We start from the raw sequence: 16,861 nt of genomic DNA, 5'->3' as shown, positions 1-16,861 counted from the left end.
TTCAAAGTGACATGTCAGAGAAGGAGTAGAGAATGTCTTGACTATAGGCCCCCCTGACCCCAACTATGGCTATAACTAGAGAAGAGTTTTCCAGAGAAGAAAATCAAAGCAGAATGAGCCTCTTATTGACTGAATTAATAAGCAGTCAAATTAGCTCATCCATGATGTCTAAGATTACTCAGGGTTCCTCAGAGATGATGATGTCCGTGGACAGAGGCATTGCAGGTTCCCCTGGCCTCTTCAGTAAATGAGAGTTTTGACTGGCCTAACCCCTCTCTGGGAATTGGGAGAGTCAAACCTCCAGTGCCGTGGGTCAATCATCACATCAGCTATCTCACACTTAGAGCAAGGCCCAGGCAGTGGCTTGGTGAGGTCATGAACCAGTTTGCCATCTTCTTGCAATTAAAGCAGGAACCTCAACTGTCCTTGGGCTTTCCCTTAGATAATTTTGGTGGGTTTAAAGCATGATCCTAGCCTTCCTTTTTTGTCCCTCCTCTGGGTCCCAATTTTTAAACACAGAAAAGGCCATGCCCAGCAATTGGGCCATAGGTGTCTATCTGAGGTTTTTATAGCTTATGCCAAATATATGAAGTTGACTGACAGATGAAATGATTTCCCACTAGTGTTTCTCCCTCTCTGGATGATGAATCTGCATTAGTATATTTATAAAAGACTTCTACTAATTGGTTATGGAAGACAGCTGGGATTTCATCTGTGCCCTGTATCACCCCACTCACTTTATCATAGTTAACAAACTCGTTAATGCACCTCTTCGTTGCCATGGTAAGAGCAGCGAGCATATTGGACATCATTTCTAGTCCATGACTAGTCCCAGTTTGATTCTGTTGAAGGGGGAATAACATTTTAGGGTGGTTTTTACCCTTTTCAAACCACACTATTCATCTGCATAGTTCCTCACCTCCTTTACATTTGTGACTGAAAAAGGGCCCGATTTATTAGCCTGGGGACTATAAGGAGGAAGCAGAAGAGACCTCTCAGTATCTCAGACAAAACAGAGAGACCCACCTCCCACTGAGAGATAAGTGGGGTTCCAGGATAGGGCTACCCTCCCAGTTTTTGAGCCTTTGCTGTGACAGAGTCACAAAAACCTGTACATGAGGGATTTCATCCCACCTTATATATTTTAAGCAGAAACACTGTCACTGGAGAATAGTCTCATAGTTTAAAGTACTATCCCGTCCATTCTCATCTCTCAGCACTTCCCAATTTGTACCAAACCCAAACCATATTCCAATAGTAGATGTGTTGGTTTGGGGGATATTTTTGCAAGGGAACACAATATCGTACAGGACACATATTTTATAGGGTTATTTATAATACTCACCCAAAGAATGATACACAAGAGAGTGCAGGAAATCTGTCCACACACTAAGACCAAGGAATCTATCCGAGGGCCCGGATCCCACAGAAATGTCCTGTATGAGTCCAGTTGAAGACCTAGAGCCCATAACAATGCCTTCCACGAACCCAACTGGAGGCCCAGAGCCCATGACAACATCTCATGCAGGCCTGTTTCACGGATCTGCACTGGGAATGCCCAAAGGTCAGTGGTGGAATCTAGGAAGTCTGTGCCAACAGGATGAAGGCTCTGTGCTACCAGGCTGAGAGAGCTGCACTGGAGCCAGGAAGTGGCATGCAAAGTAAGAACCAGAGCTCCCCTGAAAAGTACCATAGCCATCCTCAGCAACAGTGAGGTTGCGAGCTCCTCCTTCGGTGAAGACAGCTGAGTTCCCATCAGGAAAGCCAGTGCAGCAAGCTTCTCAAGAGACTGGAAGTGCACCATCTTCCCCTCCGGAGCCAGAAAGTGATGCTCAAGTGAGGACCAGAGCCTCCCCAAAGTGAACTGAAGCTATTCTCACTGCCAAGAAGGTCCCAAGCTCCTTGGAGGTTGAAAACAGTCAAGTTCATGAGGAAAGCCAGCATGACAGCTCCTCCAACAGAACCAACAGCTCCTTACAGGTTCTACCAGCTCCCAACAGCCTCTCAGCTCCCAATAGCCTCCTTCTCCTTCTCCAGTTCTGCCTCTTATGCTGCTGGCAACAATCCCCAGGTGGGCCTCCCACACCCAGCACCACACTTACTCAGTTCAGCTGGGGGCTATAAATTGACCACCAGTTATCAATCCACTATAGTAGATAAGGTGTTTCTGTTTTAAATTGTCAATATCAAACCTTTGCCACTGATCAAGAATGTGGCCTAGTGGTGCAGCCAGTGAAATCCACGTGGCAGTGAGATCTACGAGGTTTCTTATTGGCTTGGCTTGGAGCCTATAGAGAGAAGGAGACAACTAGGTCTTGACCCCTTAAGATGACATCCCATGCAGAAGGAGGGTTGTACAAAGTGTCCCTCGTGAGACCCTAACATAGACTAGACAGATGTCTCTGCTTGATGCCAGCATCATTAAGTGTAGAAGAAAGCCCCTTGGGGACTTTTGTCCCCATATTTGGACTCGTTAACTCATTACAGAGAAGAGGGCAAAGCCACTTGTTGGCCTTACCTAGTCCTTTAACTTCCATGAAGTAAAGGCAGAACCTCCCAAGCAAAGTTCCCTTACCCACTTAGTTGAACACCTTGATGGCCCGACTTGCACTTTGAGTCTATTGACGACTCTACTTGTATTCTGAGCCCCTTGGTGGCTCAGCTGCTATTTCAAGTCCCTTGATGACTCTATTTAACTAGAATGGAGCCACCTGGGAAAGCTGTGTCTTGCATTAACGCTAGTAGTAAAAACAAACAAACAAACAGAGACTTAGAATGGGATTTGTGCTGCTCAGGTTGTCCGGCATAGGGTTTTAAATTATCTGCATTTGAACAAGGAAGAAATCCATAGCCCCAGGTGGGATTTAAAACAGGGAGGAATCAAATCAGTTAACCCCAGTTTAAACGGGCCATCCGGGCCATTGTCCCACCTTGGCAAAAGCCTTTTGGGCATTTTCTTTTAAAACAGACAAAATTTTCTCTTTCATATGGGGAAGATCTGCTGTGCTGGTTAAAATAACAATAAAAAAGAGTTCTCTCCCTCTTGTTCTCCAAAATCAGAGGCTTACCCTGTAAGGTCAGTTAGTAAAAAAAAAAAAAGAAAGAAAGAAAAAAGAAAAAAGAAAAAGATGTTGGCAGCTTACATAAGCCCATATCTAGCTGCTTGGGTCCCTGCAGACGCTGAACCTATTTATCGGTATCTCCCACACCCAGGTGGGGCACACTTAATCCTAGCATCTCACCCTTAATCCCAACATTACTTCAAGCAAGAGTAAGGCCCAGGTCGGGGCAAAACACAAACCAAGAAGAAAATCATTTATAAAACTGGGGTAAGCAGAGATCAGGTTTATTTTTTTTTAAAGAGGGGGATGTAGCAAACATACAACACAAAGAGAGAAAAAAAGCCCATTTACAAAATTGGGAAAAGTGGATTGCAGGTTAATTTCCAAAAAGAGCAGCAAAGTATAACAAACACACAAGAGGACAAGGACCCATGGAGTGAGTACAACCAGCTAGAAAGAAAAACAAAAGCCGACATTCCCTTCCTCTACCCACATGGCCAGGCCGGGAATCCCCTCCCTGGTGCCTTGAGAAGAGTCCCCTGATTCCTGGCTTAGGATATAGAGGGAAAGAAGGAAGAAAAAAGCCTCACAGAAACTAAAATTGTGCCTAACATGGGCCTTTACTCTGGTACCTGAGCTTTACTCCTGGCTGGCTACACTGAAATATTATTGGAATCTCCTGGTTTTTGATTCTCATGGCTGGCCATGGAAAAATGTTATTGGATAGTTCTTTCTAAAAGTGGCTGCCAATCAAATGTTACCTGGTTTTGGTGCTCCCCTCTCCTTCTGGCGTTAGATTCCAGGTCTTCTCTTGAACAAAGAATTGAACAAAATGAAGAAAAAGCAGTGGCAAAATTTATTTGAAAAATTAAAAGTGAAGAGTGAGGGAGAAAATGGCTCCGCAAAGTGAGAGCTTGGGCCAAGTAAAAGAGGAAAAATAAGATAAAAGTATAGCCTGGAGAAAGCAGGGTGGGCTACCATGAGCAAAGCCACCATAGCAATAGGGTGTATTTTAAAATGTGATGTAGTTTTACTTCCAACCAATATGTACTAATAGGAACTCGTTTATGTTGCTGTTTGAACGATACTCCCTCCAAAAAGTAAAGACCAAATATTAAAAGAATGGGTTTTATGGCACTGAATATCAGGAAGGGAGAATGATTCCTGGGAGATAGGAAATAAGGTGAGCACTATAACTTCATGGCCTATTGAGTTAAGTTTCCAAGTTATAGCATAGGAGTGGGAACTGAAGTGCAGCCTGGCTGGCCTCCTGATCTGAGGAGGTGGAGCTGAGTGTCTGGGGAGACCAAGGTACCAAGAATTAGGACCGATTACCAAAGAGGGGTGTGTAGCACTGAGAGAACCCAGCAACCAGAGAAGGCCTTCTGCCCGTATTTAGCCGAGTATTGATCAAAACATATGTGTATAATGAAACTACCTGGAGTCAGGGGAATAGCCACCCCAAAATACTGCAGGGAACAGTACCTGGCAGACACATAGGTCTGGGAATAGAGCCTATTCTTAACATTCAGACTAGAAAATCTTTAATACATGGAGATTCACATAGAGAACTCAGAACGGTTTTTCCTCTGTCATAGGGAATAATTAGTTCCACATGGAGGCCTGCTCCTGACTCAACTAAAAGTCATACAACTATGTTGTGAAAGAATCAGATTGATACAGAGGAACTTCATTGCTTGCCTGAGCAGAGATGAATACTTGCACAGACCCAACAAGCACCCAACAAGGTAAATTTCTCGATATTTGACATTCAGTAAAAATTTCAAAGCATTCAAAGAGGCAGGAAGACACAACCCTTAATGAAGAGAATAAGCAATCAATTGAAATTGACCCTAGAACTGACATAGACGTTAGTATTAACAAAGGGACATTAAAATAATTCTCATAAATTTACTCCATACATTCACAGTGTTGGAGGCATGAAAAATATAAAAAGATCAAAATCAAACTTCTAGAGATAAAAACTATGACTTTTAACATGAAATAAATATTGAATAATATTAATAGCAGAAGAAAAGATTGGTGAACTTGAAGTCACAACAAAGAAGCAATCCAAAATGAAATAAACAGAAAAAAGTCCTTAAACTATTAAAAAACATCAGTAATCTCAGGTAGCCAAATATGTGGGTAATGGGAATTACCAAATGAAAAGAGAGATGATATGTATTTGAAGAAAAATGACTGAAAACATTCAAAGTTTAATAAAAACATTAAACTCACTGAAGAAAGACCCTTAACAAACCCAAAACACAAGAAACACAAAAGTACACCAATCTATATAACAATCAGATTGCTCAAAATCAGTAGCAAGTAGAGTAACTTAAAAGCAGCCAGAGAAAAATTACATCCTACATACAGGGAAAAAAAGTAAGGAGAACATAAAGGCAAACAAGAACCCGGTGGAACAACGTCTTCAAACTACTGGAAGAAAAAGCCTATCAACTTAGAATTCTGTATCTTGCAAAAATATTGTTTAAAAATGTAAAAGCAAGGGGCTGGGGATTTAGCTCAGCGGCAAAAGCGCCTGCCTGGCAAGCGCAAGGTCGTGAGTTCGGTTCCCGGTACCGGAGAAAAACCAAAAAAAAAAAAAAAAAAAAAAAAAAAAAAAAAAAAAATGTAAAAGCAAGAGTGGCTATTGTCAAGGACTTGAAAAATAATACATGCTGGCAAGGATGTAGGGAAAAAGGAACCTTCTACATTGCTACCATAGTACAACCGCTATTAGTATATATATATAGTCCTCAAAAAACTAAAAATATAAATTCCATTTGACCTAGCTATACCTTTTCTTGGTATCTTCTCAAAAGAGCTAAAGTCATCATTTACAGCAATACATGTGTATAACCATTTATAGCGGTACAACTCACAAAAGATAAATTACTGATGCAGTCTACATGCCCATCAACAGACAAATGGATAAAGGAAATATGGTAGTAGGTAAACCTTGAGGACATTGTGCTAAGTGAAATGTCAGTTACAAGAGACATTTGTGTACAATTCCCCTTATAGAAGGTGCTATTGTAAGGCTCGGCTCTCACGGCGGGATGGAAAGAACCTCTAAGAGACGGTCTCTCATGCAACAGCAAGGGGTTTTATTTCTATGCCAGCATAGGGTCCGCCTCTCACGCAGGAGAGCGACCCCCGGGAGCTTTTGGGCAGAGTTTATATAGGGTTTGGGGGAATTAGCAAGCTGGGTTACAAAAGCCAATTGCGTTGGTTAAAAGAGCTTGACCTTTTACATGATTGGTTAAAACATGGGGTTGGTTATAGGCCAATCATGAGGCTGGGTTATAGTCCAATCAGGATTGAGTCCTTGGGTGGGGGTCTTCTTGTGGTCATTTCGGGGAAACAGAAACTTAGCAAAGACCTCTTCTGGGAACGTGAAACTTATCTTTTTGCAACCTTTATCCTGAAACCCAGGGGGTGCACGTATGTTGCTCAAGATACCAGATGTTCTGTTAGTGGCCTGTGGTCTGGGGCCTCACACTATAATAGTCAAATTCATAAAGATACAGAGTAGAATGGTTACTGCCAAGGTCTGGGGAGGAAGAAATGGGGAGTTATTGTTTAATAATGTACAGTTTCATTTTTTTGTTGTTGTTGTTGTTAGGTTTTGAACCATCCATGGCCAAATTTTGGTGGTCATGTTGAAGAACTGGAACTTTCATGGTGGGAATGTGAAATACCAGAAACAGTTTGGAAAATATCTTAGCAATTTTCTAAAACATGTCCTCACCATGTGATCCAGCCATTCCATTCTTATGTACATACTCAAGAGAAAAGGAAATATTTATCCATAAGAAGATTTGCATATAAGACTTGCACATAAAAAGCTTTATTTCTAATAGCTGAAAGGCTGGAAACAAGACAAATGTCTTTCAAAAAGTGAATAGACAGACAAATGGGTACAACTGTGTAATGAAGTGCTACTGAGCAATAAAAAGACATGAACTATTGATAAATGCAATAACAGGGGTAAATTTTAAAACACTTTTCATAACTGAAATAGACCAGACAAAAACCAGGGATATACATTAGATGATTCAATATATAAAATACAAAAAATTAAAATGAAAATGAATCAATTGCTACAGAAAGTAGATTCATAATTGCTTGAGGATGAGAGTACAGGAGTTTCAAAAGAAACTCTTATTTGTCATGGCTATGCTTATTCCTTGATTGTGATCATGGTTTCACTTATGAATACGTATGTCTAATTGCACAATTTAAATGTGAGTAGCTTTCTGCCTGCCAATTATACCTGATAAAGCTGTTTTCAAGAAACATTATAGAGGATAGCTAACATAGTTGTACTACTGACTTATATCACTTTATTGAAAAGAACAGTTAATGATTAATTATTTGATCAATCTTGCATGTCTCTATTTGTTTTCCTGAGTAACCACTTTAAAGTTATCAATACCTAATACAACAGCTGTTGTAAATTCCCTGTCACCTTGTCTGTAACTCAGTATTGCTTGTACTATTCTTGTGCTACTTTGTAAATTATTGTCTGTTTGTTAATATGTTTTCATTCTTTTACATTTAAAATAAAAAGGATACATTATAGAATATTTTGTAGTAGAGTTAGACGTGAAGGGAAAAGGAAGAGAAGTTAAATAAAATGAACAAAGTTTAAGAAACAAGTAAATTAAACCCAAGACAAAGAAAGAGAATATAGTACCTTATAGGAGGTCATAATGACTCTTTCCTTAATTGAAAAATATGAAGCTTCTTTTTTTTTAAGGGCAGAATATATTTATTGAGGGAAAGAAAGCTTCTGTCCAAGAGAGGGACAGAAGGGGGCCTGACTGGGTTGCCAAGGAATCTGTCTTTTCTAGGGACTTTCATACAGCAAAACCAAGAGGTCAGGCAGGTCCAAGGTAGGAAACATGGGAACTCACAAGGTGTGCATGAGGTGGGACAAAACTATGTTCAGCCAGTAAGATTACAAATATAGTAGTTCAGGTAAAACTCATTAAATTGGGATCAAATGGGGAAGTGAGTCGTGTAGCAAGCAGACATAAATACAGAACAAGGGCTTTTCCCTTAAGGGGTTGGATTAGTGATTCTTCCTGGCTTTTTCAAGGTGATTGACACCTATTTAGAATATCAGTCCCTGATGTCCACCCCTAGGGAAGTATGTGAGAGCATTTGTTTCATTTTTTGTCTTGAGGTCTGGTCCACAGTGGGAGTGCCTGCCTCTCCCACAGTTACAAGGTATCTTGTCTTCCATACTGGATCCTTTTAGGGCCTAGCCCTCTCTGGCTGCCTATAATATTTCTGTCTAACTCAGCTACCTGCAGTATTCCCCCCTCTGAAGAAGAAACCTGAACTGCCATAGAGGAATAATGGACAGTGACTGCTCTGGCTTCTTTATGCTGAAAGGGGTCATAGGTATTGATCAGCAGTCAGAGGTACTCTCCACAGTTTCTATCTAAAGGCCCTTGATAGACATCAAGCGTTTTTATTGTGGGTAGGCCTGTAGCTTTAAGTCTGGAGGAGACAAAACCAAAGAAACAATTAGGTATGCAAGGGTCAAATAATAAGATCAATGGGATAATTATAAATACAGTGACAAAGATTTTCACCAAGAGGAGCCAGTAATGGCTTCCCACAAAGAGGATAAGGATAAGATCCAGGGAATTTCTAAGTCTAACATATTATTGATTTGTCATCTAATATCTTGAACAGCTATCAAGATAGTGGAAGAATCAGGAATGTACACACAACATTTAGTTTTTACAATTGCACAAGTATCCCCTGGGCTAATGTTAGGATGTCTAATGTCATCTGCTTTTGGAGGATGGCCTGTTGTATTAATTTGACTTTTTATTTAGGAGAGAGAGAGAGAAAGAAGCCAGCTGCTTAAGACCCACCGAGTATAGTTATTTAAGGCCTTGATATGTGTCATATAACCCTCTCTCTAGACAAGATCTGGTGGATCCCAGTAAAAGGAATCTAAAAGCAATCTAACACATTTGTTATAGGTTTTATCTATATGATTACCTGGGGTCTGGGATCCTCTAGGAAAGAACAAATTCTCTGAGAAATTACAGCATGTATACTCAAAACATGAGCATTAGAGCTGACAGTAAGTTTAGAAACTATTTTTAAGAGATGACTATTGTAACCCACTGGCTCTTAGACTCCTTTTTTTTTTTTTTTTTTTTTTTTTTTTTTTGGTTTTTCTCCGGTACCGGGAACCGAACTCATGACCTTGCGCTTGCCAGGCAGGTGCTTTTGCCGCTGAGCTAAACCCCCAGCTCCTAGACTCCTTTACTAATGGAGTCTAACATTTTGTCATAAGTCCTTCTAGCTTTAGTTATAATCATTTGTAAATTTTGATGACTTATGAAAACCAGATTAACACCTTATTTTGACCAAAGAAAAACCCCAAGTTTTTGTACATGAACAACAATATGGATTATATTTGTAAAAACCAGTCTCAGGGTCATTTTGATTAGTTGCAACTTGAATATATATTACAGTATTTAGACAGGATAAAATTTCTCCAGGATGAGAGCTGGGTTTTTAGGCATAATTGAAAGGAATGGGTGAAGAGAAAGTTATCCCAGTTACAGCATAAGCGAGATTATTTTAGTGACTATTTTTATTGAAGTATGATGACTGGAAGGAAGGTCAGGGTTGGAGAAGGACAGAGACCCGTGCCAATGTCAAGCAGTCTGCTGGGTTTTTTCCTCTAGTCATGATTGCTCAGGGCCTCTCTGTGGAGATGATAGGCAGAGATGACCGTTCAACCAGAGGGAGGAGGCAGTCCAGGGCCCTTTAGTCTTTCTGGACCACCTGGGGAGATGAGTCTGAGCTCTGGGGCTCCACCTCAGAGTGCAATCTCCTTTCCAGAAGCTACCTTGGCAGTTAGGGTATGGCTTGGGAGGCCTCTTAAGGCAATCCCTCTTAAGGTGACCTGGCTTTTGACAACGGTAACAGATGAACTTAGTCGTTGAGCTCTTCTTGGAGCCCAGAGAATCAGACTTAGGGTCTGGTTTTTTATTTTTTGAGGCCACAGCAAAAACAGCCACCTTTTGATCTCTTTGTTTTCTGTCCCTAGTTTTGTCTCAGTCCTTATTATACAATACTAAGGAGGAAGTTTTTACTAAAGTATCAAGTGAGATATCTGGAGCAAAAGCTATCTTTTGTAGCTCTTTTTTAATATCTGGGGTTGACTGGGTAATAAACATGTCTTTAAGCAAAATCTATCCTTCTATTGATTGTTTGGTTTTTTTTTTTTTTTTTTTTTTTTTCCAGTACCAGGAATTGAACTCATGACCGTGCGCTTGCCAGGCAGGTGCTGTGCCACTGAGCTAAATCCCCAGCCCCCTATCCTTCTTTTGAATCGGGAACTATGGGCATATGTTTTACCAGTGCCTCTAGTAAATGTTCTAAGAAAGTAGAGGGGTTTTATCTTTTCCTGATAGATAGCTGAAAATTTAACATCACTACAGGGCTTGGTTTTAGTCCTTCTTCAGACCTTCAAGAAAACACACTTGAAAATGTCTCTTGCTCCAGTCTTTTGTCTGGCTGTTAGGCCACAGGAGTCTTGGGTAGGGACTGCTTGGACTCCAGTGGGAACTGGTAGCTCCCCTGGCTGTCTATCTTCTGGTTGTTTAGAATTTGACAATATGTTTATCCACAAATGTAATAGCAGCTTGTAGTGCTGCTTGTCTCTCATTAGAAGTTAATGTTCGATTTAAGAGTAACATTACATCTTTCCAATCTAGCTCATAGGTCTGAGTGAGGCCTCTAAAGAGTTCAATGTACTTATCAAGGTCATCTAAAAATTTTCCAAGATCTAACTTTGTCTGTTTTAGATCACTGAAGGAAAAAGGTACACGAACTCTGGAAGTTCCAAATTGTCCATTTACTTCTTGTAAAGGATACTGTCCTTGAGGAGCTTGCATAAACTCAGCTAAGGATGGGTATAGCCCTGTAGAGGCCTGGATTACAGCTGGTTTAGAAGCCCCATCCTCTAGACTAGAAGGGCAAGTAGGGGAAACCTTAGATTCAGTAATGGTGGGTGAAGCTTTCATTAAGGCTGTCTTGTCCTCAGGCTCCAAAGATTGGGGAGGAGCAGTCTCAAGCTCCGGGATAGTGAATGTCTTAAGAGTCTGATGTGTCTGGTTTTCCTGTGGCTCACATCTACATTTTGAAACTAAATAAGGACTACTTCTAAATGCAAAGAAAATCTGAATACAAGGCATGTCTGACCATTTCCTTCCTTTTTACAGTATCTTTCTAGTTGTAAAATAGCATCATAATTAATATTTGCTTTTGCATCCCATTCTGCATCTAGGGAGTCTCTCTAAAGGAGTAAGAGCAAACATCTTCCAGTGACTTTGACTGTGAGCATCCCATATCAAAATGGAAAGAGTTTGGGCATCCTTCTTTATTTCTAATTGATTTTTATACCCTCAGAGGTGTTCCTTGAGTATGTTCCAGTCCAGATCAGGTGGATGCCATCTGGACAGATCGGAAGACAAAACTTAACCAGCCTACCCACCCTTGAACCAGTGAGCAGTTTTATCCTCCCAGGAAGCTCATGAACTGTGTACTTACTCCTACTGGACATTTATAACCATAAGTTGCAACTGGTCTGGTGATAGGACTGTCTAAAGAAGGAAGCATAACTTTGTAATAAACTATTGATTTTTATTCTTTTGGAAGAGGGCATATATAGAAGATGAGTTGGAAATAGAGCACTTCTCAGGCTAAAAGGAGATCACCTCTAGAGATAGATAGAGCTAACAACTGACTGGAGGAATTATGCCCTGTGCACTAGGGAAAAGAAGTCTCCAGATACTTGTGTTCTCCATCTAATCACCTAGGCAACCTTTCCTAGCAACAGGGCAAGACTATGTTTTATTTAAATTTTGAAGCTCACAGGTTAAACTCATATTTATCTTCTAGCAATCACATTTTATATGTTGGTAAAGGCACATTAGTTAAGGCTGACTAAGATCTCTTATTCTTAGCATAAGTAAGGCACAAATGTGAATCGTGCCCCTGCTAGCTGCTATGAAATGTAAATTGTTGCAAGCTGCCTCACCCTAATTTCCAAAGGGAGGGATAGTTAAGTGATTTACCTGAAAAGCTTAGGGAGAATTTCTAGTTTACTAATAGAGAGATAAGTACAATAGGTACAGGGAGATTTTTCAGTGGTCACGAGCCAGTTTCCAGTGAGGAACCTTTGGGTATCTTCCAGAGAGTAGCCCTGGCCATGACGCATGTTATTCTCAGTTTCTTTGGGCCCACACAACCAGAGATCAGTTTCCAGAAAGGAATGCAGCTGTCTCTGTGATCAACATTCCATCAGCCATTGGCTTCAATGGTGATTCACCAAAGAGACGCTGGGGAAACCTGTCCTCTGCCTTAAGAGTGGCAGCTGCTCTAAGAGCGTTTAACTAGCTGGCAGAGTAACCACGGTTTGTCAAAGTTCTATGAGGGATAGTTAAAAGCCTGAATAAGATCACTACCTAGCACTTTATAATTTATAGTAAAGGTTTTAAAGTCCCCAACTTATTGTCATTTTTCTTATACACATAAATGATAACTAGAAAGAAGAGGAAATGTCAGAGATCTTCCCTTAGACTAAATGTGTTTTGGTCCCATAAGTGTGCTGCTTTGGAGATAACTCCTTCTGGTGTCACCCAGAAGTCGGTTTTTTCCACTGTGTCTCAGGTTCAGCCTCACAAGGGAGACTTGCCCAGAAGACTAAGCTGGGACATGGCTTTTATGTGTGTTCTCCTGGACAGGAAAAATTCTGATGTCTCATCTGACCCAGAGACAGGGTGTATATTCCTCTTCTAAGATGACTTACCTGTCTTAGGCTTTAGCAAATGCTCATTTTCTATGGGCTTCACTTAGTTGCAACAGTCTAGAGTTCTTTGCTTTCTAATTTTACATGCCTCTAAAAAGGAAAGTACAAAGAGATAGCAAAAGATTAGGAGTAAGGCCATAGAAAGGAAATTGAAGCAGAACAGGCTTGACATTTCCTCTAGAGGGCAGAGGAGAATCAGAGCCAGTTTGTCCCAATGAAACTTGTCCTCCAAGTCTTAAGAATGGTGATCGACCTAATGTTCTTTAGTTGGTGGAAGGAGTCCCTAGTCACGTATATTTTCTAAGTCTGAGCTAGATTTAAAAAGACCTATTTTACAGAAGTTTATATTAACATATACTAGGGGGTGTTCTAACATTACCCTCCCTAGTGCTATTGTCTAAATAAAGTCAAGCAAGGAATACCAATAAATTTAGCAACTAGTTCAAATGCAATATATACAAGAACAAAGCAGGAATAAAATGTCCCATTAAAGAAATATCATAACCTTATAACCTTCCTGTGTTTTAAGATTTAAGATTTATCAACATTTCAACAAAACTATATAAGAGACAAAGCATAAGCAATTATAAGCAATGGGCAAATCCATAACAAAATTTGAAGCATAAAAAAATTGTTACATAGAGGAGTCCCAATCCAGAATCTATGAAACAAAAGCCTACTCTTGCCTCCATCCAGTAATCTTGGTGGAAGACCTCCAAATGATGCAAGGGAAAGACATTCCCTCCTTGAAAGATATCTGGGATGAGTTTTTGTTCTCTAAAATTGAAGAATGAATTTTACGAACAATGGTGAAGCTTTTGGGATCTTATATGCAGAGTATCATGTCATCTGCAAATAGTAATAGTTCAACTTCTTCCTTTTCTATCTTTATTCCTTTTATTTCTTTCTCTTGTCTAATTGGTCTAACTGTTTCCAGAACTATATGGAATAGGAATGGTGATAGTGGACATCCTTGTCTTGTTCCTGATTTTAGAGAGAAATCTTTCAGATTTTGGCTATTAGGTGTGATGCTGGGTGTTGTTTTGTCATAGATGGCTTTTATCAGATTGAGATAAAGACCATCTTCTCCAACTTTCTGTAGGGATTTTATCATAAATGGGTGCTGGAGTTTGTTAGATGCTTTTTCTGTGTTTATGAAATGGTCATGTGGCTTTTGTCATTGGCTCTGTTGATATGGTGCATTACGTTTATTGACGTGCATACGTTGAAACACCCTTGTATCCCTGGGATGAATCCAACATGGTAATGGTGTATAAACTTCTTGATGATTTGCTGCATTCTGTTTGCCAGTATCTTATTGAGGATTTCTGTATGTATACTCATTAAGCAGACTGGGCCTGCAATTCTCTTTTTTGGCTGGATTCTTCTCTGGTTTGTGTATCAGGGTAATGCTTGCTTCCAGGAATGAGTTTGAGAGTATTGCTTCCCTTTCAATTTCACTAAAGAGTTTGAGGAGTATTGGCATTAGATCTTCTCTAAATTTCTTGTAGAACTTATACAGTGAATCCAGCATGACTTGGGCTTTTCTTTGTTGGTATTTTTAAAATTACTTCTTCAATTTCATTGACTGATATTGAGTTATTTAGAATTTTTATATGTCCTTGATTCAGTTTTCAAAGAACAAACTCTTCCATTCATTGATCATTTTTTTTCTTAGTCTGAATTCAATTAACAGAAGTTAGTGGTCTTTATAATTTCTTCCCTCATAGGCACTTTGGGTTTAACTTGCTCTTCTTTCTCTTGAACCTTGAGATTCATGATTAGGTTATTTATTTGAGCTTGCTCTGGTTTTTTGATGTAGGAATTCACTGCCCTAAAATTTCCTCATAGAACTGTTTTCATTGTGTCCCATATGTTCCAGTATGTTGTATTAGCATTATCATTTAATTGTGAAAACTGTCTTATTTCTTCTTTAATTTCATCTGTGACATATTAGATGTTGTCTCTGAGCTACACCTCCAGGCACTCAAATTTCTAATGTATTAATTTTCCATTAATTTCTAATGGAAAATACAAAGAATAAAACATGATTGAAACTTAATAGAAAGGGTGTTACATTTTGGTTGCCTAAAAAAAGAAACCAACACTATTTTTATTTCTAAAGGTAACTGGGAAAACTTAGAGTCTGTTTGTAGAGACACCTTTGTAATTTTGGTTTTTTTTTTTCTTTTTAAACTTTAGGGACAAAATTAAACTGATACCCTACACTGGTACTTTTATTCTCTCAAATTTTATGGAACTCATCAAGCAGATATGGACTTGGCTAAGCTGAAGAGGAACATGGCTTCCGGTCACCTGACTTTGAAACAAGTTGATAAGGTTCTTTCATTCACTTATCTACTTTAAGAGGTAGCAAATGTTCTTACGTGGAGTGGCAAAGCGTATTGTGACTTTTTGGCTCTTTAGGATGTGTGAGTTCCTTCATAAAGAACAAGGTCAAATTGACATTTTCCTTAGTTGCACACTGTAAACATTAAGTGGAACTTCCCAAAGAGATAGAGAATTTTGAAAACTCCTAATTCCATTACTTACAAGTTTATTTTTTGACTCCTGTTCTCCAATGTAGTATATCATTGGAGCTCCTAAAGAGTTGTCTGCCACTAACCATGTTCAATATTATTCTTTGAAGCGACTAAATTTTAAAGTCTACATTTATCTTAAGCATTCATTGAGAGCAAATACTTGGATGAATCAATCATTCTTTCACTTTGGGGTTATTATCACTTGTCTTTCTAGCCATTCTGGAAGATATTTTGCAATTGATTCTTTCTCAGGAAGATCTCTGTTTTGATTCTTTCTTAGGAATTGATTCTTTCTTAGGGAGATCTCAGAAAAACTCTGGAAGATAAATGACATAAAATCTTTTCAAAAGGCACAGCTATTCTGCTTCCAATAGTAATTAGGACATTTCTTCCTTTGGGTACATTGTGTATATAATGGGGGTAATGGCTCTTGGAAGAGCAAAATAGTAAAAGGACAAGTGTGGACTCAATGAAATAAGAAAGGTTTTGCTACCTTTCAAGTTTTAATTATAGGACTGGGGAAATAAATGATTAATGGTAGTGATGTAGACTTTTCTTTAGAGGTTTGTTTACTTTGAAGGATTGTTTGCTCTCCTAAATACTTCAGATTTTCTTTCAAAAGTACATTTCTATTTAATGTATATGTTATAAATTTATAGCCCTAGAGGAGAAGTTGAAATGTTGTTTAATTCATAATATTTCTTCACAATCTAGTATTTAACTATGTCAGAAATATAGTTGTCTACTGTTTACTTTAAGACCTGAAAAGAAGATGACACACAGAGTTTTTTTTACCTAATTCATCGTATTTCTGTACATGGTAGCATTAATTATTTCAGAATGATAGTTGACTGCTAGACATTTGTTGGATACTTGTAGACATTTGAGCAATATTCTCTTATGCAGTAATATGCACAAGTAAACATACACACACAAGTACTGGTTTAAGTCTAGGAAGACTGTATCTAGTTGAATCTTCTGAAATTTTAATTATGGTATGGCTCCCTATGCATGTACTTTGCTTTTAAAATTAAAATTACACACACACACTCGCACACATCACGTTTTGCTATTCTTCCTGTGCCAGTATCTAATCTTCGTTAATTTTTTTATTTTAAAAATAAAAGAAGAAAAACATTAACAAATAGACAACCATTTACAAAATAGCAAAAGAACAGTACAAACAATACAGAGTTACAAACAAAGTGGTAGGAAATTAACGATGCTTGTTGTATTGCATATTGATATCTTCAAAGTGCTTTCTCAGGATCTTCGTTAATTTTTATTGCAAGCTTATCTCTGTCTTCCTGAGAAACCACTTTGAAGATACCACCACGTATTACAGCAGCCATTGATATTTTCCTATCAATAACTGTGTTATTTGTAATGTTCCTATC

At 39.0% G+C, this 16,861-nt stretch overlaps 1 protein-coding gene across 1 annotated transcript in view; it reads left to right on the top strand.

The window, feature by feature from the left end:
- The window catches only part of Tex11 (testis expressed 11), a gene marked incomplete at its 5' end in the record, with an annotated part of 374,380 nt that overhangs the window by 191,220 nt on the left and 166,299 nt on the right, over positions 1-16,861 (top strand). Inside the window, 1 exon segment of the mRNA XM_005401706.1 lies at positions 15,124-15,261. Within this exon segment, the coding sequence (XP_005401763.1) occupies positions 15,124-15,261 (138 nt within the window).

This window comes from Chinchilla lanigera, unplaced genomic scaffold, assembly GCF_000276665.1.
Source record: "Chinchilla lanigera isolate Chin_1 unplaced genomic scaffold, ChiLan1.0 scaffold00074, whole genome shotgun sequence".
Classification (NCBI taxonomy): Eukaryota; Metazoa; Chordata; class Mammalia; order Rodentia; family Chinchillidae; genus Chinchilla; species Chinchilla lanigera.
Note: the sequence above shows the minus strand (reverse complement) of the source record. Positions and strands in the feature narration are given on the sequence as shown.